Below are 26914 nucleotides of genomic sequence, written 5' to 3' on the forward strand. Positions count from 1 at the left end.
CACCTTTCCTTATTCCCACTGATTACTGCCGGGGCTGATCAAAAGGCGAATCAAAGAGCGTGGGAGGCCTAAAGTACGAGTAGCTGCCACTTTTCTCCATATATATGGAAAAAAAACTCCCTGACTCCTTCAATTGAAAGAGAAAGTAATTAAATGGTATGCTTGTCTCAGAAAACTTTGACATTGAATTTGAGGTAAGTGGAACTGAATTTCTGCTCTTTCCTTATCGTTTATGATCTCGAGAAAAGTTCCTACCACAAACACACATGCATTATACGGTTGTTTACTAAAGTGAACACGTCCTACAATATAGGAATTTCTATTTATTTGTACAAACTGATTGATGTGTTTACTAAATGTCTCTGATGACACCTCTGAACACATCTCTGATGAGCACCTCTGAAGCCAAGCCACCTTTTGTGCTCATTTTGTGGTGGTCTAGAAGGCTCAGGGCGTATGCCGGTACAGCCATTGTTTGAGTTGCCAGGCTAGTTTTCAAAGTATGTTTGGGGAAATGGATGAGTTTTACTCTGAACTCCATTGACCTAAGTCAAGATGCACCACCTTGTGCAAGTGGTTATAGCATCCCAGATGCTCCACAGCCCTTGGTCATTTGCCAACTAAGAATATTGTGGTTTTACTGGGCCGATCGCAGGTGGGAATATGTGTAAATGTATAAATGTCAAGTCGTCTTGCACAGCAAAACTTTTTTGGAGCGGTTCAAAGTTAATGCTTTATTTTTATAATTAGCTCGTGCCTTACCAGCTCTTCCCTCCTACGCTCCAATGTGTGACGTTGTTTCTCCCAGTCTGAGGAGGCAGCCGAGAGTTTCTTCATGGAGCCGTGTCCATAGAGCCGTCGCTGAGCCTCCGCCTTTTGCTGGGCTAGGTTACGTTTCTTATCACTGGCTCTGGATCAACATAGAACAAGCACAGAGTCAAAAGAAAGCACATTTAAAACATAGCAAATAGAGGAGCAGCATTAGGAATACAGTTAAAGTGAAAGCGTGTTTTTGGTGTTTTCCCATTGAAGCTCTGAAATACTGTTTCTCAATTTGTATACTTTATACTCATCCCTAGCTGATGGACTAACCTCAATTTGCCTTTTCACACCGTTGTGGTAGTTAATGGAATAGAAATTACCTCACAAAACATTCAACAAACAAAAAAGAGATAAAGATAGAGCCGAGGCACAAACAAAGTGACAACCACAGGACGAACAGGACCAGACAGCTAATTCTGAACAAGTGGGCCATTGCGGTCTGGAGAAAGGGCAATTCATTTTAGTCAATCGCTGGCCCTTTAAATTGGATATTGAGTGCCGTTGGTGGGCTGAGGTTTATCAATGTCCATGCCCGGCCGGGTCTGAATTGATCCCACGTTGATACAGTTGGTGTTGTGAGCAGAGTTGAGTCGACCCTACCTCTACACACCACAACCCCTCCCTTCTGGGAAGTAAAACCATTACTATATAAGGAAAAAGTGAGCGAGCTAGAACAACGCCTTCATTCACTCCAGCATGAACATAAGCAGTTTGTCCAGTGGAAATACCTCCCCGCTACCATTCAAGGCCTCCTACGATTTATTTGTCATGAAATAATCAAATCTCCCCTTTTAATCTGTGGGAACACAGTAAACATCAGCCATGAAACAAATCATTTTGGGAGAGATTTGTTTGTGTCGACTGAAGCGGGGAGAGTGAGTTCTCATGCGGGATGGCTGCACCCCGCACCACACATGGCCAAACTCGATCTACGGTGCTGCGTGTAATTGATCGATTGATCTGTGTGTGTGTGCTGCATTTGTGCATGTGTGTGTAACTAGCGGAGTTGAGACTATATTTAGAGCAGTAAGAGGAGGACAAGCACAAAGAGAGGAAGAAGAAAAGAGAGCAGAGATCCAGAGGTCTGGTGTACGATGATCAATCAATGGACAGGCTCACTGTAGCCAGGGGACAGAAAAGCATGCCAGCAAACACACACACACACACACACACACTATATACAAAAAATACAGTACACACAAGAATGACCGTGTGCATCACCGAGTGTAAACAGGCAAACAAATACACCCGCAGAGTAAGAATAACACAGTAAGCTTATGTAAATATAGAGAGCAGGAAAAAAGTGTAAACTCTGAAATACAGATAGCAGAACTTACTGTGATCCTGTTTCTGTCTCACAGCACACAGTCTGATTAAAGGGTGCACAAAGCGCACAGTAGTAGCATCGCGTTGTACCTTGGCCATTGTCTGTCTTTTGTTGTGGCTGGATTTCTTCCTTTTTGGTCCATTCTGACTAATCTCTAAACCTGATGCATATAAACTCGTTTCTCTCCTATCTGACTGCTGGTGAGACGCCACAGGATACTCACCCACTGGGCCTCAGTAATCAAACACCCGCAGAACACAGAGCGTTTGGATCAGAGTTCAATTCACGTAGATTTATTTGTAACCAACAGTGTCACAAATAAACCTGATCTGGCTCCGGTATTAAACACAACAACCTCCTCCACATCTGTCTTTCCCAACTGCCGAACAAACATATTGACATATTATTTATACCATCACACTCGATGCATGTGCCGTCTCCGTCCACTCCCTCATTGCATATTAGTTCTCGTCACTCAGTTTGACCCCTGTTCCAATCCAAGCCGGTTACTTTAAGGAATGTGGAGGTTTCTTGCTGACGTCTCCCCTCGTTACTTCTCTTATCGTTATTGTGTCTGAGCCTCCTGGTCCTCGCTCTGCAGTCTCCTCTCTACCGGTTAATACTGGACCAGCACAAGGCCGCTGTGTCTATCTATGTCTGGCGTTCTCTCATCTTTGTTGATGTAATTTAAGCCTAATATAACACAATGGATAAGTTGAACACACGCTATATAATATATATGTTGTGGAAACAGCCAATTTGAAACATTTCATCCACCACACTTTGTATCTACCACAGCAGTTAGTATAAGTACAGCACATTGTCGTTGATCCACAGCTCCTCTTTGTTTCAGACGAATGTCGCGACTTTGTCATCAGCTTGAAAACAAAACAAGACGAAGGCTGAATTGTGCCGGGCATCAAAGATATTCTGAAGTTTTCAGGGTCGCCAAATAAATAAGCCTGAAAGAATTGATTGAAATCTTAAAACATTCAGAGCCCTGTAAAATAAAATGTGTCGTGAGCTTTGTCTGCCTCTGCACATGAAACTTAATGGGCCCCTAAATGCAATCCATGTGTGTCTATCAACAAGCACGTGTGTGTGTGTGTGTGTGTGTAGGACCAAGGTGGAGAGCAGTACCGCATGTTGAGGAGTTTGAAAGCATTAAGCAGCACCCCTTTCTTCACGTCGTAATCAATCTTCTGATCGGTCCCAAAGCTCGGCGCTCGATTGATCTGCCGAAGAGGAGAGGAGAGAAACATTCAACGGATATTTTTCGACTTCATCTCGTTTTTTCTTCTCTTTTTTCTCAACTATTTCTCTCACAATTACAGGAGTGGATTTGGAGCATTTTTGGGAAAAAAGACATCTGTTCCCACAATAAAAAGAAGCAGGAAGAGATACAAGGGAGAGTTTTGTCTTTTTAAAGGACACTTTGGAAGTCTTAAGTCTTTGCATAAATCTTGTCTGACACTGATGAATGGATGCTTGTGCATGAAGAATAGGCTATGTGTGTATGACTGCATGCTTATGATCAGATTGTGTAAGTTAAACTGTCACTAGATTAGTGACCTTGCCCTTTTCTGTCAACCACAACAAATGGCCCATGACTCTGTAATTGAAGTATGCCAGGCTCTGCAAGACCAATCCGTACCACTGCCACCAATAATCTCTTCGTGAGCATCAGTGAATTACCAGCGCTCGGCTCAATCCCATCATATACAATTGAAATAGCTCAGAGGGAGAGTCAACTGAGCCTGAACAGAATAGCCTAAGCCACATGTGATTTGAGGAACAAAAGCCAGTATGACCAAGAGACAAATTCAAGAGCAGCTTAGCTTTCCTAACAATTTCCAACACTGGTGCAAGCAAGGTATTCAGATATCAGTTACTATACCTGACACAACAAATCAATTCTTCCCTTTTACTCTTTGTATGTTCCAGCTGTGTTTTTTTGCCACGGTGAAAAAAGAGATTGTGTGAGACAACGAAAGGACCAGCAAAATCCGAAATCAGTTGCTGAAATCAGCAGCTGGAGTTAGTATTTGTTTCAGAGACATTATTCGTCACGTTCCGTCGTCATCTTCCCTGAGAAAAAAAGCAGTTGGATACAGTTGAACTCATAAAAAGCAGCACAGCAGCCAATCGCAGATCGACATTTCCATAAACAGAGCAGCATTGAGCCAATTGAAGGTTTTAGAGCATGTGGTAGATCAAATACATCAACCAATCAAGAACTTGGGTAAAGCTCCTCCTAAATTGCCCTTTTGTCAGACACTTGAACCCCAAATTCCCACGATATGAATATGGTTGTCGAGGGAGGCTTCCATGTTTGAATGAATGTAGCAGTGTGAAGCTGAGCATAGGTGATAAGAGCATGCAAGGATATAAAAACGTATCCGGAGATGAGGCTGTCTGAAGCAAGTGTATAACCTCTTCTGAACTGTTTGGGCCATCACTGCCCGAATCTCTTTGACTAGTTTAGAGGATGGATCCACAAATACGAAAAGTCAGATACAAAATCTTCACCATCATGACATGGGTTTGTATGGGCGTGGCTTCTTAAATCCCTGTGTGCACCCACATGCAAGTTTTTTTTAAACGGCAACGATTTATCAGAAGGACGGGGGTGTGGGTGATGAATGTCTTCGAGTGCACAGAGAAAAAGAGGAACAGGGACCGTATCCAACTCTCTCACTCAATAGAATGAACTCGACATACATTCCTTTGTGTGCTGGGAAGGGCAGAGCTCCACTTCAACCTACAGTACCGTACCTCTGTGAAGAACACCACAAAAGAAACAGAGGCAAGAGGTCTGTTTTCATTTAGCACTCCTGATATGACAGCCACAATGAAAAGAGTATGGCTTTAGAGCAACGTAGCCTATAGGTAACAGCCAGACTGGCAGTGATCCTGGCGACGGTTGTCTCGTTACTTGTCTTCATCTCTTTGTTTGATTTGTGGTGTCAAGCCGTCACAGAGTAGACTGGCATCGCAGCGCTCGCTGTCTCTCTTGGCTCTCCCTCAATCTTTCGTCTCTCACCGTCTACTCGGGTCTACTCGCCCTCTTCTTCTGGTTAGTTTCTCTTCCCACTCGGTGTCTTCCTGTCTCTCCACCCGTTTTCTGTCTGGTCACTCATTCCCCTCGCTCTGGTCGTTACCTCTCGTATTCATTCTTTCTCTGTGTTTCGGTGTTCTCCTTTTCCTCTCTGGCAAAGGAAGTTGGGCCAGTCTGGTCCTAATGAACCCCTGCATGCTCTCAAAACCCCCACTCTGATTCCTTAAGTGACTCTGGCAGGGTCTTAAAGGAGCCTTTGGTTGTGCCAAGACGCATTCAATAAAAATGTCAGATGAAAAGATTAGAAACTCCTTTTTCCTCGTGCTTTGATTCGGCTCAGCATCAGCATCGCTTCAATGTCGCCCAAATATCAGCCACACAGCAGAATGAGCATGGAGGAGAAGAACACATCAGTCTGTAATTTTTCACAGGACAGGTTAAAGCGATCAGTCACCCAGTTAAACATACAAAGATCAGAGGACGAGCTGTAAATCATGAGCATACCCTTTACAGTGCATGCTGCTCTTTTATTTTCTGCACCTGGAGGTGTGTGACAGACGCATAAGTATACCTGCCAGTGTTCATGAAGTCAAATAAAGGTTGCAGGAGGGAGGGGGGTTATTATTTATTTATTTCCACTATCCATTTGGTTTGAATTGTCTGTGAACTGAAACCTATCTACTAATCTGTATTGCAGTACAGAGGGGATGATGTGCAACTCGCACATTATACTCGCCTTATTTAATTTGATGTAGTTTATTAATTTTCAAGTGGGGAATTCTCTTAACCCTCTGGCTTAGATGTAGGGTCGGTCTCATAATGTTTGGCCCCCGGGGGGTGTATTGCTCCAGTAAAGTTATTAAGTCTAGCCATACAGCAAAATCCCACCCTCACAATAAAACAATTATCAGCGTAGCCATTGGCCATTCGGCTCCCCTCGAGAGAATTGACTGAATCTCAGCTCGTCCGATGGCATGACAACGATTTAGAATCCAACTCTGTCGAGCAATTCGCCGTTATCACCATCATGACTCGCTTATTGTTAAAAATGCGGGCATCAAGCAGATTTTGCATGTGGCCTCTGCTGTGTCACACCAACCCTAATAACATAGCAACAGCAATGGATCAACAACAATCAGCTGCTTTCTTTCCACAACAAATTGCTTCCCCCCATCGACATCCATTCTGTGTCTGGGAGGCTCATCAGACAAGTGCGAGGGCTGCTCGTGATTAATCGGTTCAGAAAAACGACCCCCTCTTATTATTCCTGGCAGAGTGTAAACAACCACTGCTTTGACGAGCCTCCCATTCTGCCCCGCACACTCGAGGGTATCGGCACAGTTCAACCGCTGTCAGAATGGAGTGTTTGTTGCCGCACAATGGTGGAATGGGAGAGCGAGAGCACGAGAAGCCGAGAGACAGAAAGACAGACAGCTGGCCGCCATGTTAAGTCACTCTCTTGTTTCAGCCGTCTTATCAATCACTGTTTTGTTCTTTTTGTGGCGTTTTTATTGGTCCAGTCGGACACAGGGAAACTCTAGCTGAGCCTGCTGAGCTGCTGGTAAAGGTCTTAGGAGTGAGCGGGCCAACGCTTAGCTTAGCCACCAGTCAGCCTGACTGGCTGGCTGGCTGGGTGGTGGGTGGGTGCAGGGGGGGTTGCTTTTCTTGTTGTGTTTCTACTTTCTTTGAAGACACACAGAGATACAATCTGACACAGCCACAAAAAGCAAAAGGTGCTTTGAAGGTGCACAAAAAGGTAAAAGTGGACATAGATATACAGCCGCACACACACACACACACATACACACACACACCTACTTACAAACATGCGAGAATATAACAAAACACACCTCAGGTTCCAGACAGTCTGTCATAAATATGCAAGAGGATATATCTCCCTTTACAGTCTCTAACACACACACACACACACACACACACACAACAGTTCCATATGTCACTCATAAACATGCAATATATAACTTCCCCCTCAATCATATGCATGCACAAACACACACACACTCACACAGACACACACACACTGTCACTGCTGCTGCCGTACATGCCTGATGATAAATGACTAAATGTTGGCGGGTGTTTTTAACTGCCCCACATACGAGGCCTGTGCGCTCCTAATTTGATACTTATTCTATGAAATAGTCATGTTGGGGGAAAATGGATGTGGATAGAGACAGACAGTCCCATACATCATTCTAATTATTCTTTAATAAACCTTGTGTAAGCCAAAGAGCGGCTCGTAGGTAACTACTGCCACCTATGGATCACAGGGAGAAAGACGTCCTCATAGAGCTACATTTAAATAAGAATGAATCCCACAAAGTGCAAAAGATTAATCAAAGGCAAAAGGAGAATGAAAGGCGGACGGGTGGAAGAGAAACTCTGAAAGATAATTGAGTAAATCAAACTGTATGTATTTTCCTCCATCATTTTTCTCCCTAGAAAATTCAATCATGAGGGGATGAAATTTGGAGAGCATGGGTAGCAAGTAAATTCCTCCTTAATCACCCTGAATACACAATAATGTTTGACTCGGCTATTGTAGGGGTTAGAAAACACTTCTCAGATTGCCTGAGGAAATATCTGAAAGGCATACTAACCTTTAAATCCATCTCCTAAAACTCCTCGCAAAACAGTCACACTTTGAATGGCTACTCTTTTACACTTCCATGGAGAGCTATTAGAACATAACATCTTAATTTAATCCTGCACAGATGAAACGGAATGTCAATTGAAAGCCTTGCAACTGTGAGGCACGACTTATTCCACACAGGACATCCACAGTATTTTCTGCAGTTGTAATTCATTTGCAGATGTGCAAGTTATACCCATGTCTTTGCTTCTATGTGTATGCGTGTATCGTGGAATCTGTTTACACTTGCCAGCGCAGGTTACTCCCCACAAACACCCCCCCCCCCCCCCAACACAAACACGCACACACACAAATACACTTGCACTCAAAAGAAAAGGAAGTCTGGCTTATGTTGGCTCTGAGGAGCGGAGAGGCAGACCAAAATCATCTTGAAACAATTGGGGGAGGAAAGCACAGAAAGAGAGGAAAGTTGCAGGAAGGGGTGGAAGGAGGGAGAGGCGCGGTGAGGAATCACCGCCCTTAGGGGAGCAGTCCAGCTGCAGTCTGTTGTCCAAATGCCCATTCACACACACGCGCGCACAAACACACTGAGACGCAAACAAACCAGTGCCACGGTTGACCAAACCATGCCCGCCTCATTAGCTGCCAATCACTCTGCACAAGCCATCCTAACGGGGGGGGGGGGGGGGGGGGGCAGGAGGAAGGAAAAGAGATTGATGAGGAGATGGTTAACTTGCAGCCATCAATAATCAAGCGGCCTAAGCTTCGTGTCTGATGGCATCTCAGTCCTGAACAAAAAAACAGCATGAAAGTTGGCACACACACTGTTTTATTCCTCCTCCCTTCAATCCGTTTCATACTTATTTGGCCTGTTTTTGTGTTTTTAGCGAGATTCCTCCATGCCTCTCCGACTGGATAAAAGATGTGTTGTAGGCTGGAGTTGGTTTGGTAGTTAGATCAGAATGACCACACACACACACACAGACACACACACACACAAGGACTTTGGCTCTAACGAGCAGGCCGACCAGCATTTGAGCTGCTGGAGTCTGACACTAGACAGCTTTTTACAGACCAGACTCGTTTGTAATTATATGTGCTCACGACAAACATTTGTTTCTTCTTATTTTGAGTTAACCCGCTATAGCTTCTTTTTCCCCCCTAAAATAAAAGGAAGTCAGTCTGTAATGAGGATGGGCTTCAATCCACCCGTCCTTGTGTTTTTGTCCATTGGCACCAATCAGAACAACATGAGAACAATTAATTGTGCTCATTCTCGGGTTCTGTTACAATACAAGCAATAGAGCATTTAAATAAATATGTTGTGTGTGTGTGTTTGTGTGTGTGTGTATATATTCTACTTGTCCTTGCCCAACACCCTTTCAAACCTTAAATCATTTTTATTTTCCATTTTCCTCACTCCATTTAATATTATTTGTCACGGCGGCTTACAGCACATGCGGCCGGGATAAACTTGAGAGAGGAAGGGGGGGTAGGGGTGACAATGCTGTCCCGCTGCTATATTTTCCATTGAGTAAAATGCACTCCTGATGACACACTGGATTTTGAGATGACTGCTGTTCTCTTTGACCCATGTACCCCAATTTGAAGACCTCCACATGCAGGCACAATTTATGAGCAGAGCCTATCATGAGGCAGTTCCTGAGCTAAACTAAATGTATATTTCTTTCTGCATTGATTATGTTTTCCATTGTATTTTGGTTTTTCGCTAGTATTTATTATTTTTCGTTCAATCGACAAAGAAAAGACTCAATGAAGCCCTTAAAGCAAAAGCCTTGGCACTGACAATACAAAGCACAGCCTAAACTGGCCGTGTGTGTGTGTGTGTGTGTGTGTGTGTGTGTGTGTGTGTGTGTGTGTGTGTGGGTGTGGGTGTGTGTGTCTGTCTGTGTGTGAAGAGAGGATCACGGCTCAATGAAACGCCTTTCCCATACGAGACACAGATGCCGTCTGGGCTGGTTTAATGAAAGTGAACGTCTCGGGTTACGCCATTTGAGAAAGTGTGTCTGTGTGTATGTGTGTGTGTATGCGTGTGTGTGTGTGTGTGTGTGTGTGTGCCAATGTAGTGCTGATGTTTTTAATGTCAATAGGAGGTAAAACCTGTGTTGAAACTGCTGAATTAAGATAAGGATCCCACAAAAGCCTGTCTCTCTCTCTTTCTTCCTTCTCTTCTCCACCGGCTATACCTGCTCTGAGCACAATGTGCCGTTTGATGCCTGGCCTTGGTTTGAGAAGCATCGCTCTTGCCATCTCTGTTTTCCCCCCTGTGACAAGCTATTTAGCAGGTGTGCGCTGGTCTGTGGGTTGTTCCTCTTCAGTGTCCCTATTTGTTATCAGTATATTTGCAATGATTTCTCTTTGTGCTGGTCTGCTTACAAAGAGTCGCTGTATTGTATCCCGCACAGGGGTTTTCTTGCAAAGGCAAAATAGAGGCGAGTTGCCCTCTAATCACAGGGTTTTGGAGTTGCACTATTTTGAATACCTTCTCTTAAAAAGAAAAAGAACAGTGGCTACTTTCTGGAGGTGTAATTCGAGGACGTGAAAGGCAATCACGTTCCTTTTGCCTCCCCAGTTTCCTACACATACACACACAAAATGGCAGACAAAAATACAAACACAAAGGGTAGGATTAATGTCATTTGACAGGTTCTTGTATATGATACCATTTAGTTTTCAGGTATCTGACTGACTTGGAGTTTACACAGGTTGGATTTTCATTTCCTGGCTGTGAGTTTGCATGTCCAACAACCAACTTTGACATTTTAAAGAGTAAGAGAGGAAGACATTGTCGGAACAGCAGTCTGGGTAAAGGCCCAACGAAGCGTGGCACAGATAATTCACAGTGACACCCATAGGGGAACCTGAGAGCTGAAGTCCATGAATTCAAAACAAACCTGTAAGACCTAGATTGTGTTCCAATTCCATTTTTAGAGTTTTCCGATTCAAGGGGTTGAAAGAAATAAAAAAATATTGAAATGCAGTGAAATGCATTTGTATTGCAAAGAGATCTGCTGAAACAATTAATTTGGACCTGAGGGCTTGCCATGGGGTACCGTTTGTGGCAACCGGCCTATGGGCTACACTGTGCGTAGTGTCCCTGCAGAGTAGGAATGAACGTCGACAGGTTAAAAAGAAGGTAATAAAGTTATTTTCAGGCTTGACAGCATCTATCGTGAGGATTTGAGAAGGGGTCTCGAGGCTCGCAAGTATTCCCCTGACTAATCAGCTGTTTTTTCTAAACAAATGATTGTTGCTGTAAATGTTGCGTGAAAGAGAAGCAGGGTTGTGTGTGTGTGTGTGTGTGTGTGTGTGCGTGCGCGCATGTGGGATGTTAATTGATGAGAGTTATAGAGCGCTGCTCGTAGCACAGAGGGGATCATTACTGCTGGAGTGGAACAACTGCATTCACGGCTGTTTGCCATGTCTCGTACACACTCACTCACTCACACATACACACACACACACACACACACACACACTAGCAGTCAAAAGGAACACCATCATCTTGCTCTCTCTTGTACATCCTTTTTGTCATATAGTACAACTGCTCAACCACACAAAAATAGTCAGGTAATTATGTCATGATGGGGAAAAAACTAACAATTATCCCAGAGGCATTTCCCATCCTTGAGTCAATTTAACTGAAAGAAGGGGGAAAGGCGCACAGCCACTTTGGGTTAAAGGATTTAGGTCAAGCTTTAACTGACTGCTGACATCAGAACGGTGAGACAGAAATCCTGGAGTGGACTATAAACTCAAATCCATCTGCTGAGTGACTGACACTTGAAGAGACTGACACTGAGAGAATGAGGAGTGGTTGTGTTGCTAAAGAACTTGCAGTCCTGACCTATATTTTCCTCCGCTGCATGGTTGCCTTTTTTATGAGGAAAAGGGCTCTTTGTCTTATATGCAGCTGTGTATGCCTGCATCTCTATTTGGATGGTTGTGTATGAATGCACACATCCATGTAATTGTGTTCGCATGTTTGTGGTTGTGAACATACCTTTGATTTTACAGGGGAGTGTGTCTTCTGGTTGTGTTTGAAGGTGCATAAATACATACTTGAGACTGTGTGGATGTTTGTGTGCGTTTCTGTTCACCAGGGACGGAAATGTGTAAGCAAAATCAGTGTGTGTTTATGCTTTCTGTCAGTGCGTGGCAACTTCTCCCTCTCTACCGCTGATGCCACATTACTTCAGTGCAGGAGCCGCTGTCACTTTAGCAGCAGCACAGACAGGTGAGACTGCACAGACTGCAGCCCTCCTCTCTTTGACTGATGAACACACACATACACATCCTAAAATACAATTGCATTATTATATTAGAACACAGAAGTAAATATCCTACTGTGTTTTCATTCTTTTTTATTCGGTTAAAAAATATTATTTATGTTGACAAAATATGCAATAAAATAAAAATGTTTAATACATCAATGATACTGTCCCTTTAAATGTAGTAATTACACTTGTTTTTAGTATGGCAAACCAATGGTGAGTAGAAATTGCGAGAGAGAAAAAAAGCACGGACGTCGTTTCACACACACACACCACACACACACACACACACACATACAAAGTTGTACCTCCAGTAGCCACGGTTTGAGTTTGCGATCCAGGATGATGTCAAAGCCCAGGACCTCAAAGCAGACGCTGTCGCTCCCTGGTGGCTGGCCGGGGCGACACATGCGATAGGCATGCAGCACGTGGGGCTCAGCCACTATTATGGTCTTCACCACCAGCTCCTGGCGAGATACAAAGAGATAGAGAATCACCAAGCTGCGCTGACAAGCAGAGCGCAAATCATACTTTTTGTGTCACTTGCCGACATCCTAAAAAGCTGTAGGAGGCAATCTTTCATATAGCAGCTGATTAAAGCAGGCCTGTACATTACAGGTCTAGTATGTGTCATGATTACTCAATTGTCAGAGTTTTGTCTGCAGTAATTAAAGCCAGACCTCTAAGTGCAACGTTTTCAGTTAAAGATGATCTTTAAAGTTCAAAGATACTCTGTCAGTTTTCTAGTCGAGGAAAAACATAAAGTATTAATGTCACAGAATCTTTTGAATTTTACTCACACACAGACTTTCACCAATATTGGTGGTGGTCCATCTGTGTGGCTAGTGGCTCCCGACCTGTGTTCATGTGTGTGCATACACATTTGTTTGCTGGCTGCTACCTGCTTGCCTACTCCCACTGTGCAGCTGGGGTAAACATTCTCACTCTGACACACACACATGCAATGCAAAAAGCTAACCCTCACCAGTCAAGCCCCCCGCAGTGCTGCTGGCCTGCCATTTGCCTAGTCCTGTCTGACTGCTGGGTGCAGGAGAGGGGTATGGTGGTCTGGCCCCGGTCTGATAAGGTGGCAGCCCCATCACTTTTCTGTCTGTCGTTCACACTCCTCCATCAATGTGTCCCTCCATCCACCCTTATGACCCACAGGCTGCACAGCACAGACACCTGCTCCCACTCGTGTTGTTTATGCCTGAAGTCCCCAGTACTGGCTGGTGTGTTTGTGTGTCTTTGTCCCTACCCCCATCACCTCCCTCCTTATCCTGAGCCCCCAGCAATGGCCACTGCCGAGCACTGTGCATGTGTGCCTGTGTTTTTACAGTTTTGGCCTGAAATGGTTTCATAAGCCTCTTTGTACCAGTTTACCCATTTATTTTTGTGTTTTCCCGGCATAATTTGTTCATTGTTAAAAATATTTTGTGTATAAATTATGCATCTAGATTGTCTCTGTTTTAGTAACATCAACTCTTTTTCTATCTGTGTAGAAGAGCCATCAGTGTGCAGAGTTGTGGATTCAAGTCACATGACCTGGACTTGAGTCACAAAATGTAGGACTTCAGACCCCCAAAGAAAAGACCCTCAAAGCCCAAAGATTAAAATGAATGTTTTTTTAGTTTTTAATGGCCACGAATCAATCATTTCCTGAATCATAACGGTAACTCTATTCATTACCAACAAGTCAACACTTATTTTCCCAGTTTCACTTTCTTAGAACAAATCCAACAGCATCAAATCTAGATGCATGAGAGAACCATGAAGACCTTCCCGAGTGGCAGTTGGAGAAAATGATACCAAAGTTTTTTTGCATAGAATGAAAGCGGACTGAAAATATACAGACAAAGACGCAACTGGCAATACATTTTGTGAAGAGCGCATTATGACTTGTTTAGGATTTGAAACTCAAAGTTTAGGACCTGGGACTTTCCTGTTTTGACTTAAGACTTGACTCGTGACTTGAGTGCAACAACTTGAGATTTGCAAAACAATGACTTGGTCCCACCTCAGAAGCAGGATAGTTAAACTATGGGCAGGGGTAAGTTGAGTTTGTCCAAAAGGAAAATTACATATTTTTACGACATGTTAAACTAAACTGAAAGAATACTAAAGGGCTTTAATAGGTTGAAATGTGCATTTGTGTGCCAACATTTCTTGTCATTCACTAAAGGGAGATATTATTCTGTCATACATCTATCAGAACTCATCAAAACTATTTCTGAAGCCCCTAAACTTCCTTTCATATGGTATTTTTGTATGACAAAGATGATCGGAAATTATATTTTTCCAAGTATGTGTCACCTCGAATGTTTCTGAATGTCCACCATAGAATCAAGACCTTCCGGATCAGAGAAGGAACATGAAGGCATAATAATAATAATAATAATGTCCACTCTAATGCTACCATCAGAGTGGACTTCCTAAGTGGAACTATTTCATTGTAGTGACTCCTGCATGGTCACTCTGACACACACACACACACACACACACACACACACAATATTTACACTACCAGTAGTGACTGGCCAATAGAATAGTTTTGGCCCAGAAGAGACGGGTCTGCGAAGCAGTTTAGCCTATTACTGATTAAGATATAAATGAGTGATATACAATTTAGCAAATCAGCGTCCTAAAATAGGTTCAGCTTTGGGCCAAAGTCATTTGGGCCAAAGTCATTTGGCCCGAACCTGCTCGTTCTCGTCAGGCGCTTTTTTTAACGAGATGACAAGGGGAGTGCGAGCTCTTCTTTTCCGAGATGACCCGACCCGCTAAAATCTCGGGTGCAGATCCAGCATGGACAGTTACGTAAGTAAGGGACATGAAGCACTTCAAGGAAGAATTAAGAAAACATGAGAACACCAGGACACACGCGATAACTCCTCAAGCAGCCATATTGGGTAAAGTGAACGTTGCTACCAGCTGGACGACGAACACAGGAGGTGAAGAAGCACAATGAGGAAGTGGATAAAAACAGGCACACTTTAACTATAACAAGGTTCATAGAGGCATCTTAATATACAAACATGTTTTATTACATTATATATTTGTATGTGATTTATATTATACAATATATATATATATATATTGTATTATACTATATTAAAATTCTTGTAGGTGAGGAGAAGAAAATTCTTCTCCTCACCTACAAAGCCTTGATTGGTGACGCTCCATCATATTTTAAGAAGCTTGTAGTACCATATTGCTCCACTAGAGAGCTGCGCTCACTAAATGCGGGGCTACTTGTAGTTCCTATAGGGCGTATTCACGTGACGTCAGAATCTCAATCGCGCCATCTTGGGGTCCCACTTATTAAATGTCAGAAGAAGTTGACCTGGCTATCGTGTCCGCTGTTTGATTATGCGAGAGCCCAGCAACCTCATGTCCTTCTGCATTACCAAAGAAAGATTTCAGCGGTTGGAATTGAATATTTGCAACGCTTTTTTACCTGATTTTACTCGCTCAACACTTTGTGGTTAATTCGCTAGTTACCAGCACATAGCCCGGTCACATTCCTGTAAAACAGTTTTCATTTCCGCTATCGACCATGGGACATTAACAACTATTTCTGCGTTATACTTGTTGTGGAAATACCACAAATGTCGGAACATCAAGCGCCCCGTGTCTGGGTTCATATATGATCCGTAGTCGCACAGCTCCGCCTCCAGAACGAGTGTCTGATGAAGCCGCTTCCAGCTCCTTCAGGACCAGCAGTGACTGTTTGGCTGGCCGTGCTGATGCTGTTCCCATGGAGCCAGTGTTTTATTTTACCTTGAAATGAATCACAGAGTAAAGGCAGACATCGCCTGACGGAGTTGCCATGTTCATGGCTTCCTCCCAAGTTTCCATCCACAGTTCCTTTTGCGCAAGTGAAAGACATTGATTTTCGCTCGGCGAAAAAAGCAAAAAGAGATTATTGACGAGAGTGTGTCAATGGAAACGTGCCCACAACCCGATGCATCAACAGAAACACATGAGAACAGTCCTAACGCTCATACGCCGAGTGAAGCCGAAGTAGATGCATGACAAGTTGAAGTAATAGCCTCTTGTTGAGCTGATAAACCCATATTCTAAATCATTAGTCCCACATCCAACAATGAGGCACAGTATAATCACAAGGCACACCGCTTTGAACTGAAATCGTGTCTCTTTCAGGATATAATAGTCATTTCTCAGGGAAGAGCGGCATACAAGCAAGCAAAACAATGCCGTGGTGGGACCCCAAGATGGCCGCCAGAGTTTGTTGTGGTCACGTGAGTGAATACGCTCTATAGTCTTAAAAAGTAGAGCAGAGCCTTCAGTTATCAAGCTCCTCTTTTATGAACCAGCTTCCACCTTCAGTCCGGGAGGCAGACAGTCACCTCATTTAAGAGTAGACTCAAGACTTTCCTCTTTGACAGAGCTTATAGGGCTGAATCAGGTTCACCTGGTCCAGCCCCTAGATATGCTGCTACAGGCCTATAGGCTGCTGAGGGATGTTTTAGGATACACTGAGCACCTATCTCCTCTTTTCTCTCTCCTTTTGGATGAACTTTCATCTCTCCATTGTACATTATTAACTCTGCTTCCTCTCCAGAGTCCTTGTGACTTCACGTCTCATAGGGTCCATTGGACCTGGCTGGGTCTGATGCCATGGCCCTGCTGATGCCCCGCCCACTTCTCCTCTCTACCTCCATCTGCCTGATGGATTATGGAGGTCTGGATCATGGTCCATGCCTACTACCAACTATTCATGTCCATCCGGGGAGAGAGATCCTCCTCTGTTGCTCACCTGAAGGTTTCTTCCCTTTTTTCCCTGTGAAATTTTTTTTTCTTTCTATTTCTTTGGAGTTTTTCCTGATCCGATGTGAGGTCCTGGGACAGGGACGTCGTATGTGTACAGATTGTAAAGCCCTCTGAGACAAATTTATATCGGGCTGTACAAACTATACTAAATTGAATATATTTCATGATAATTATATTGTATATTTACATTAGGTATTTATATATCATATTATACTGAATATTATTAAATCATATATATATATATATATATATATACACTACCGTTCAAAAGTTTGGGGTCACCCAGACAATTTCGTGTCTTCCATGAAAACTCACACTTTTATTTATCAAATGAATTGAACATTTCATAGAACATATAGTCAAGACATTGACAAGGTTAGAAATAATGATTAATATTTGAAGTATTAATTTTGTTCTACAAACTTCAAGCTCAAAGGAAGGCCAGTTATAGCTTATATCACCAGCATAACTGTTTTCAGCTGTGCTAGCATAATTGCACGGGTTTTCTATTCAGACATTAGTCTTCTAAGGCGATTAGCAAACACAATGTACCAGTAGAACACTGGAGTGATAGTTGCTGTAAATGGGCCTCTTTACTCCTATGGAGATATTTCATTCGAAACCAGACACTTCCACCTTGAATATTAATTTACCACATTAACAATGTATATTGTGTATTTTTGATTAATTTAATGTTATCTTTATTGAAAAAACAGTGATTTTCTTTGAAAAATAAAGACATTTCTAAGTCACCCCAAACATTTGAATGGTATTGTATATATATATATATACTGAATTGTATAAATGAGATGTCATTATTATTAAATATTTAACTACACTGTAGAAATGCTTGTTTGATACATTTTTTGCATTGATTTATCCTGGGATGTTTGCTGAAAGAGATTGGATCGCCTTACCAAAAGAAATTTCAGCAGCCGCCACTGTACACTACGCTTCCCATCATCAGACAAATTCCACGCAGGGCTGCTGGCCTGCAGTTTTCTCCGTAACACTGCTGAATAAAGGAGAGCGGTACGATGGTCTCGCTGGGGCCTCTATAATTAGCATTTGTCAGAGAAACATGGGGAGGAACACCTACATTCTTAACCCCTACAGACAATCTTTTGGCAAACCAACTCTCTGACTCTGACTGAGACCGTTGGCGGGAAGAGTCAGTGCAGCCTGTTTGGTCTATACAGGAACAAAATGTAAGAGGAGAGATGTAAAGAGAGGGAGAGAGGAGAGCGAGCAGAGAACATAAATACAGAGTTGAAACAAAACACAGTGTGTGAGTGCAAACGGACAGCACTAACACCAAAGTGGTGCAACTTCTGAGGAAAGAGCAGAGACAGAAATGGTGAGAGAGCAAGAGAAGAGGAGGATGGACTAGCTGAGGCAGAAGGTGACACTCTGATGTGTCACTGAGAGGCAAGAAGGATGTGAGAAAAAGAAACTGAAGCGAGAAAGAAAGAAAGAAAGAAAGAAAAGTTCAAAAAAGGCCGAGGACTTTAATGCCCAGACAAAAATGGAGCACATAGAGAGATTACAGAAGATGGATAGGAGTGGAGAATAAAGGACAAGAAACACTGCTTAAACAAGAACTTAAAGCCCCAGGTAAAACACCAGCGACAAAACAACAATAAAAAAACACTTTGTTCAACATGAACATAAAGAAAAGTAAAAGCTGATGGAAAGAGGAAATAAAAGAGTGCCTTGGGGAAAGTATAATAACCAATGGGATTTGATTTTGAGGTTGAACGCTTGTAGCATGAGAACAGACATGAAGCACAGAACAATCACTGAGGGACCAGACAACCCAAATGAATACTGACAGAGGGCCAACAAGTCAAGGTCAAGAAGAATGAAATTGAAAAGGACATAAACAGGAAAGAAATGGTGTAACTACAAGAGTACTAACAGAATGACAAAGAGGCATATTATGTGATGGATGGGTAAAAGTAAAAAGAAAAAAGGAATGAATAAGGAAAAGAAGGTAAAAGAATCATCCAAAGAGACTGATGAAAGGAGCTGAATGAGGTAAAGGTGTTTGAAAGAGCTGAGAAAGCTCATCCTCCTGGAATGATGTTTTCACTGAGGTCTTCCTGGAGTTATACAAAGCTCGGAAGCTCACTGAATTACTGTCATAACAATTCATATCAAACCTTTCGCTGGCCCGCTTTGGGTCTTTGTGCAACGTGTGTTGGTAAGTAGAAAGAGCATGTGTATATACGAGGGTTCACTGACACAGAATACACTGAGGATGCATGCGTGTGTTGTTTGCATTTGCGGTGTGTGTTTTGTTATCATACATCCTTGCATTCGTGGAAGTACACATCCGCCGCGATATGGCTGCTTGTATCTGTGTTTTTGTGTTTGTGTCTGCTTGGGTGGACTACCCACGTACAGAGACGTCTCCCCAGAACTTGGCCACGTCGTAGTCGTTGGCGCGGAGGAACTCGGTGAACCAACTGATGGACCTCTTACTGCCTTTGTCCACCGTCTCGTCTCGCTCAAAGTTCTCATTGTGTTTGTTGACTGAGTAGTTGGTCAGATGCATGTAGAGCTGGCTCTGTGGAGACAACGGTGAGTTAGGAGAATGCAATAAGAAGAAATATAGGATATCTACAATGTGACCAGATGTGGTAGATTGCTTAGTCAAAGGTCTGTGATCGTTGCATATGTTTTATGTGATAGCACCAGCAGATTGTATTTACACCAGATGGCATGTTTTGTAGTGGTTTCCAAAAAAAAATCTGTCTCTTATTTCCCCGGAATTCCTTTATTTACTGAGCTGATGAAGAAATGAGGTTCTTGTTGACCTGCTTCCTGCTCAAAGGTAGATGCATTACTACCTAAGCGTTGTCCAGTACAACTACTATACAATACTAATGGCGACAAATTAGTATAAAGTACTAAACTTGTATAAACTATATGGTGTGCTTAAATAGCTATGGTGCCTGTACAAGTGCTCTTTAGTGTAATTATACCTTTGTCAGTGCTGATAATCATCTCAGCAAACATCCTCAAGGGTGTTTATGCTTTTATCCCCACAGCGCACATACCCACATTGTAATGTCAAATATTTTCTCATAAGTAATAAGGAAATGAATAAAGGAAAAAGACAGAAACATCACAAACACGTCCCTTGGCAACAACTAAAGATGGTAAGAAATGGTGCGGCTTGCTGTGCTATATGGGAATTACCAATGCTCCATTCTATGGTTCCTCACGCCCCTATGGGATAGACAGATAATGAGTGCAACAGCAGAACATGCTTACAATCATAGATCACCGAAACCTCAAGCACTCAAGGCCCCATAGTTCCAACAGAGCACGGCAGAAATGAGCAGTTGATTATAAATAGCTCTTGTGTAACCCTTGTTGTTTCCGTCTCTTTAAACACTATCCCTCACAGTTGAAGACAATACATCCTTGTCCTTAGCGTCAACGGTAATAACGCTGTGACCGGAGGTTACTCCAACCCATAATAGCTGTCTGGGAGCCACTCTCGGTGGGATAGGACATCCATCTCCATGGCACGACTCATTCCGTCATGTGTCACAGACCGGGTAAGACAATACACATTTGTGTCAGAGGAGGGGTCCAGCATGTCTATGTGAGTGTGTGTTCATATTGTAGATAAGCATCGCAATTGATAGTAAGCTGTGTGTGCGTGTGTGCGTGCGTGTGTGTGTGTGTGTGCGCATCTCATCATTAGCAACAGACTGTGCTTCAGCAGGTGCAGAACCTCAAGGCAAATATGAGCGGCTTGATATTAGAGGAGACATCTGGCATATGGACATTTACACTCTGTTGGTATACAGTATGCCTGCCCATTGTGTGTGTATGTGTGTGTGTGTGTGTGCGTGCGTTCATGCATGCGTGTGTGCGTGCGTGCAATATCAGCCTTTTCAGTTGTCTGCATCTGGTCACTGTTGACTCTATGATATGAGTACATGCATATTTTGTGATCATACAGTGATTACACTGTGTTTCCCAACCTCTGTGCTTGTTTGTGTTTGTGTGTCTAATTTGATTATGATGAGTTCCACAAGCCCATAGCTGCGGTTCTTGGAGTGCATCGTGAATCTACCTCTATAATCTGTCTGTAGTGCATTTCTGACTTCACACACACAAGGTTATGTATGTACTTTACAATATAAATCCATGAACAATTTAATGTATGTCTACAACTCGTCAAACTGGCCTTGTGCACCGATAGTGAACAGATACAAATGCATTTCCTGTTATTAGTTACAAGGTGACTGTATAAAACCATGTGTGCGTTTTTCTCAATCTACGGGAAGAATCTTACACAAATCAATGTTATCACATCTTTATTATTACCGGTAGTAGTATTAGTGTTCATGACTCACCAGGTTGGCCTCACTGGGTGCGTGGTATTTCTCTGTGCCCATGCGAACCAGGCCGTCATTGTAGAGAAAAATCCGAAGTGGGTTGCAGGAAGTGACAAGGATGTAGATGCGCAGGTCAAACTTGTAGCCCTCCATCAGGAAGGGCTTGTCCAGGTACTCCTGAACGATAAAGTGCTCCTGGGCTGGCAGCTTCTCACAGTTACGGATAAGCGAGATCCTGGATAGACGGAAACTTTATTAATCCTCGGGGGGAAATTGGGGTGTCGTCAGCAGGATAATAAAATATGGCATAGTAAAGACAAAAAAGATAATTAAAAAAATGATAGATGGCAGCTGAGCAGGGACCATGAACATGACTGATGATATTGGCACCGTCTTATGCGTTGAAGCAAAGAAATGTAGCCAAACAGTATACAGATTTGATGGATTTTAACACCATATTTCATTTCAAATTATTGGGAAAAGTTGAGGACATATTACTGGGGTGCCACGTCTGCCTTTTATCGTGAGACTGTTAACCTTCACTTTCCTAAAAGTATAATGAGCAATAGATGCAATCAGAGGGAGAATATATGTCCTTACTGAGCATGGAAGGCCTCTAACATTTACAATGAAGACTTTTAGCACTTAAGAGTGAGAGGGTCAGAGCCATTGTGCCCTGATGGTATTTATGATATGACCTTTCACTTCAATGGAGCCTTCACTGAAAACATATGTAAATTAGTGTGCTCAGATGCTGTAAGTCTAGTTTGAGCAGGACAAGCTGTTTGGCTCTGAGGGGCATTTAACGTTCCAAAACTTTTGTTACTCTCTTCATTACTTGGCCATCTAAATAAAATGGTTGAAAAATAAATGTAGAAAAAAAACAGACAGGTACAATACAATGCTGGTTTGTCTTGAGAAATATTCCACAAGCATCTGGAGAGCGTTGCGATTTTCAAACGCCACTCTGTCTGAATGGCACAGTGCATCAAATGCCATAGCGGGCTATTCTAGCTGTGTGCGGACTAATGGGAGCAGACATTGTGCTCCGTTTCAACCTTGACTCTAATTCATTTGCTTTGGTCTCATGTCACTGGCACTCAGGCCTTATGGTATGCAGACCTCTGCGCGCTGGACTCGAGAATGGGTTGCGTTAGTTTATGTGCATCCATGTGGCCGTGCACAAGAGGTTGAGGGGGCAATATATTTTTTACTTTGTGAATGTGAAAGTGTGTCCGTATGTGCGTGGGTGCATGCATGTGAGCAGGAAGGGTGAAGGGTCATTTCTAATCTCTCACTATGTACAAGCATCACGACTGACCAATATCGCCATCACTCATAGTTAAGGCAGACTTGGCCTAAATTGGTTACATGCATAGCCTGCAAGGCTCTAGTATACACATGCAAGCATGCACACCACACACAAACACACTATTTGGCTCAGATGTAAAGTCTTGATTGTTGAAAAGGTAGAGTTTGAGGTATTGAGAAATATTGTGGCACCGAGCCACCAGAGGCCAACTGTTATTCTGCTCTGTAAACAGCTAGAACATTCAGCATCCTGGGAACAGTGCAGTCTATGTTGTTGTAAATCAACAAAATAATTCACCTAGTTTAACTCTGATGAAGCGAGAAACTAGAGCACCAGTGTTGAGCTTCAGAGTGTGAATCTGGACTGAGATCAGATATTGCCTCTCAGGTTATGGTCTTTGGTCAGCAGTCCTCCCTTCAGAAGTTTCCCAGCTTATATCTGCCTCATTGTAATGTTGTTACGTTGAGGTTTATCAAACACTCCTTATCACCACTTGCTCATGGAAACTAAACTAAGCTTCTCATGGGTCTGCTTCTCACAGTGATCGAATAGAAGGGAACAGGAACAAGCTGAAAGTCGGCAGAGCGACTTTGTGAAGGGCCTTTTGAAACAGCAAGCTGAATGATGAGGACAGGGTTAACAGCGTTGGTTAGACGAGGAGGAGTAGCTGAGGAGTAGACGACATGATTGATGAGCTGGGGTGTCAGATAATCACGGCCCACTCTCCCCTGCGTATTTAATTTGGCACCGGAGGGGATCGCGCCTTTTTAAGCCCTGCACGCGCTTTTATTTAGTTTCCCTTATAACAAGCTGTGCTTCAGACACAAACAATAACTTCATTTGGTTGGCCGACGGAAAAATAAATGACAGGGGGTAGATATAACTTAATTTCCTGCCGCGTCACACCATGCAAAGAAAATGGAGGAAAATCTAATCTCGTAAGCCGCTCGTCGTGGAGTGGTCGAGCTAAACTCATCATCTTTCATATTTTGTATGTATTGCTGTAATTTAGCCTTTGCTGCCTTTTTATTCTTTAATAAATAAGGGCTTAGTGCAGCATGGAGTTATAAGTAATGCTCACATTATACCAGAACGGACAAATTCAAAGAGAATGAGAGGGAGAGGTGAGGCACACTGAGCTATTTGTACTTCAATATCCCCACCTATTGGTGCCAGTGAGCAATGCACTCTAGTATTTTTTCACACACCCGCTTCAAAAATCAAATCTTTACAGAATAGCAAGTCAAAAAGAATACTTATTAAATGTTTCGCAATCTGAACCGCTTTAACATATTCTAAAGTGCTCAAGAGAGCTCTGTGAAAAACTGATTATATTCAGAGGACCCTGCATTTTAGTCAAATTAAAATATCCAGTTTGGCCTATATTTTATTGTATATATTTTTAAACCAACCACACTTGAAACTGTCAACAAACCTTAGGAGTTCCACTATGTGTTAGTCCTGTAAATGCATGCTTGACCTGCACACAGTATCTTAGTATAATTAATTAGTGAGTGTCAAATGAGTTAGCTATGTCTCATACATAGAACATTAGAATCAGGTTATTTCAGAGATACTTTTGGATTATTTTGATTACTTGAGTTGGAGAACATTTCTATTTATTTTTTATCACCTGTCTTGGTCAGTGTTTTGTGGTAGAGTAGAGAAGCCCAAGTGTCCATTTCCCCAGGGACCTTCCTGATTTAAATCAACAGATCTCCTCCACAAGCAAGGAGCTTTAAAATCAACACCGCCCACACACTCACCCAGGCTTATAACATCCAGTTGTGTTGACAGTGTGTCAGAGAGCAGACAATTCTACCCTTTGGTAAACTTTGCTTTGTAATGTTTTGTCCGCCCCTATTTACACACGTTAGGCTTCACTGGAGGTGTGTTGATTGCTGGAATTTGACATCTGATTGCTTTAGAGGTTACATGTGTACCTAATAAACTGGTTCATGTCAAAGTAAAGAGGCCATGTCACCATTATTCCATGCTGATTCATTTAATACTTCAGGATGGTAACTGTCTTACATACATACAAAACATACCATAGAACTGTGACATCACAACCTGAGATTGGCACTCACACGACGGGACTGAAATATGCATTCAGGTACGACAGCCTGCTCATCTTTTGATAAAGAGATGCGATGGCGAGACAGAATCTCCTGCAGCAGCCATTCTGGTCCATTTTCTAGTCTGATTATTCTCTGCTGATGGTGCCTCATAAGGAATCTAAATAATTACATGCAGAGAGAAACCTTCAGGGAAGGAACTACAGTAACTGCCAGGGACCGTGTGTGTGTGTGTGTGTGTGTGTACGTGTGTGTGTGTGTGTGTACATGTGTCCTCCACCGCCACGATAACCTCTGATTAATGGAGAGTGTGACCAGCGAGGACAATGAGGCCAACAATGTGATTCCCCACATCCTCTCCCAGCCATAATACTTTTTCCAGAGACACTCATGTCAGGGTCACAAACCTCCTATTGCCTTGTTTTGTTGTGATCTATTCGCTCTATATTTCCCCACAATCTTGCTTAGTTTCTATCCTCTGCTTCAGTCACTCTCTCCTTCTCTTTCGTGCCTCCGTCAGTCTTTTCGCCAGTTTGTTAGATTGCTCTGGGACACTCGCTGGCCTCTGACTTACCCGTGACCCATGGCTCCGTTGGCGGGTTTGACAATAAAGGTCTTCTGCTTGCGTTTCCTGCGTAGCTCCTTGACATAGTTCTGGAACTGTGTGTACTCGGCAGGGAAGATCCAGGTTTTGGGTATGAAGCTGTACTCTTGAGGCTGGCACTTGATCATTCTGGAGAAAAGGGTTGGTGTGGGAGTAAAGCAACATTTAGTAATTGCATTTTTTTTTTCTATATTTACAGTATATGTTCTTTTTTTCTCGCATTAAAGATTTTTAAAGCAGTATCTTCTAGTTATTTGACTTGTAATGGTGGAGTGCAACACGTACCCAGTTGTGACTTTTTAGAGTGCCATGCAGCTTTATACTGAGCTTTTAAATGCTCTTGTTGCACATTTGCTAACTGTAACAAAGTAATCTCATTTGAAAACTTACTTGGACATGTTTCTTGCGAGGCAGTCTTTCCGGCAGATTTCGCCCATGCCAGGGAAATGGTTAATTCTCTGCAGAGGGACAGGCAGACATAATAATGTTGTTAGGACCATTACGCCACTCAATTCCACCCCCACCCCTTCATAAAAATGAGCACATTAAAGGCAGCAACCTGAAGTGAGCTTACAATGTTCTGACATTTATGCCCAATTACGGACTCAAAACAAAAAGGTGACGCTGAGACCTTTCTCAACCCTTATTTAGTTTACCATGTTTTCTTTTTTATACTTTAAAGGTTGGGGAGGGAAGAGGCGAGAAAAAAAAAAGATCAATCTCAACTGCGAGGGGCCGAGGTAATTGGTTCTGCATCGCAAGCTCCTGCAGTGACAGTTGAATGAATTGCTTTGAATGCGCCGAAAGGGGAGGTGGGAGGGAGAGGAAAAAATTCTGGGTTTTCTGTATTCTTTGACCAAATGAGCCTGAACAGGGGCGTTAATTAGGCTCATATGAAGTGAAACTTGACAGCAAACTCTCACAGTACATCACTAAACGGAAAAAAGGAAAGAATTAAAAGAGAGAGAGGGCGAGAGAGAGAGAAAAGCACAGGGGGGAAAAACAAGAACTCAGAGTGTAAAAGGATCGTGTGATTATTATCCAAACGAGACGGACATAATTAGGGATTCGGAAGAGATTGCACAATTATGCCAATGCCGCGAGACGACGTGCCTTGTGAAGGGAAATCAAAACCAATTGTTGAGGGACTTCTACTTTTCTACTGAGAAATGATCTTATGAAATACCACAGCAGCGCAAGAGTGAAAATAATCGACAGCAAATCACCAGTTCTATGTGAAAACATGAGCCACATTGCTCCACGTTAAGTCGTTACAGTATTTGTAATATTCAATCTACGGAGCTGAACTCTTGCTGCCCCTGTCCTAACGAGCCATACTCTTCCGAGCATGTGATTTAATCGATCATTAGTGCCCAGTCTAATCAAATAGGCACTCGGGAAGATGGATGGCTGTCGCTCGGAGCTGCGCGGGAGCAGCAGCAAGTTCAGTCAGCGGGACAGGGAGGTCAAACAGAGGTGGGATCATTTTCAGGCTAGCACACAGAACTCAGAGCGGCCCTTGTTCAGGCCCGTCTCGTCAACATCAGGAGAGACATCTGAAACCTGCCCCCACCCCATGCTGCTCACAACTTGTCAAGTCGTCCTGTCAATCTTCTTATCTGTCTTTGTGTACGCTCTGTTGTTCCCTCTTACCTCCC

General features: G+C 43.0%; 1 protein-coding gene across 2 annotated transcripts in view; it reads right to left on the reverse strand.

Annotated features, from left to right (window-relative positions):
* Positions 1-26914, reverse strand: part of ttll7 (tubulin tyrosine ligase-like family, member 7) — a 77126-nt gene that overhangs the window by 37715 nt on the left and 12497 nt on the right. For both annotated transcript variants that reach the window (XM_056413913.1, XM_056413912.1), the window contains exons 5-11: positions 25647-25714; positions 25227-25385; positions 21281-21497; positions 19309-19473; positions 12419-12577; positions 3290-3384; positions 763-910 (exon numbers count right to left, since the gene is read on the reverse strand). In XM_056413913.1, coding sequence (XP_056269888.1) covers positions 763-910; positions 3290-3384; positions 12419-12577; positions 19309-19473; positions 21281-21497; positions 25227-25385; positions 25647-25714 — 1011 coding nt within the window. The remainder of the gene's footprint in view (positions 1-762; positions 911-3289; positions 3385-12418; positions 12578-19308; positions 19474-21280; positions 21498-25226; positions 25386-25646; positions 25715-26914) is intronic.

This window comes from Pseudoliparis swirei, chromosome 5 (assembly GCF_029220125.1).
Source record: "Pseudoliparis swirei isolate HS2019 ecotype Mariana Trench chromosome 5, NWPU_hadal_v1, whole genome shotgun sequence".
In the NCBI taxonomy this organism is placed as follows: domain Eukaryota; kingdom Metazoa; phylum Chordata; class Actinopteri; order Perciformes; family Liparidae; genus Pseudoliparis; species Pseudoliparis swirei.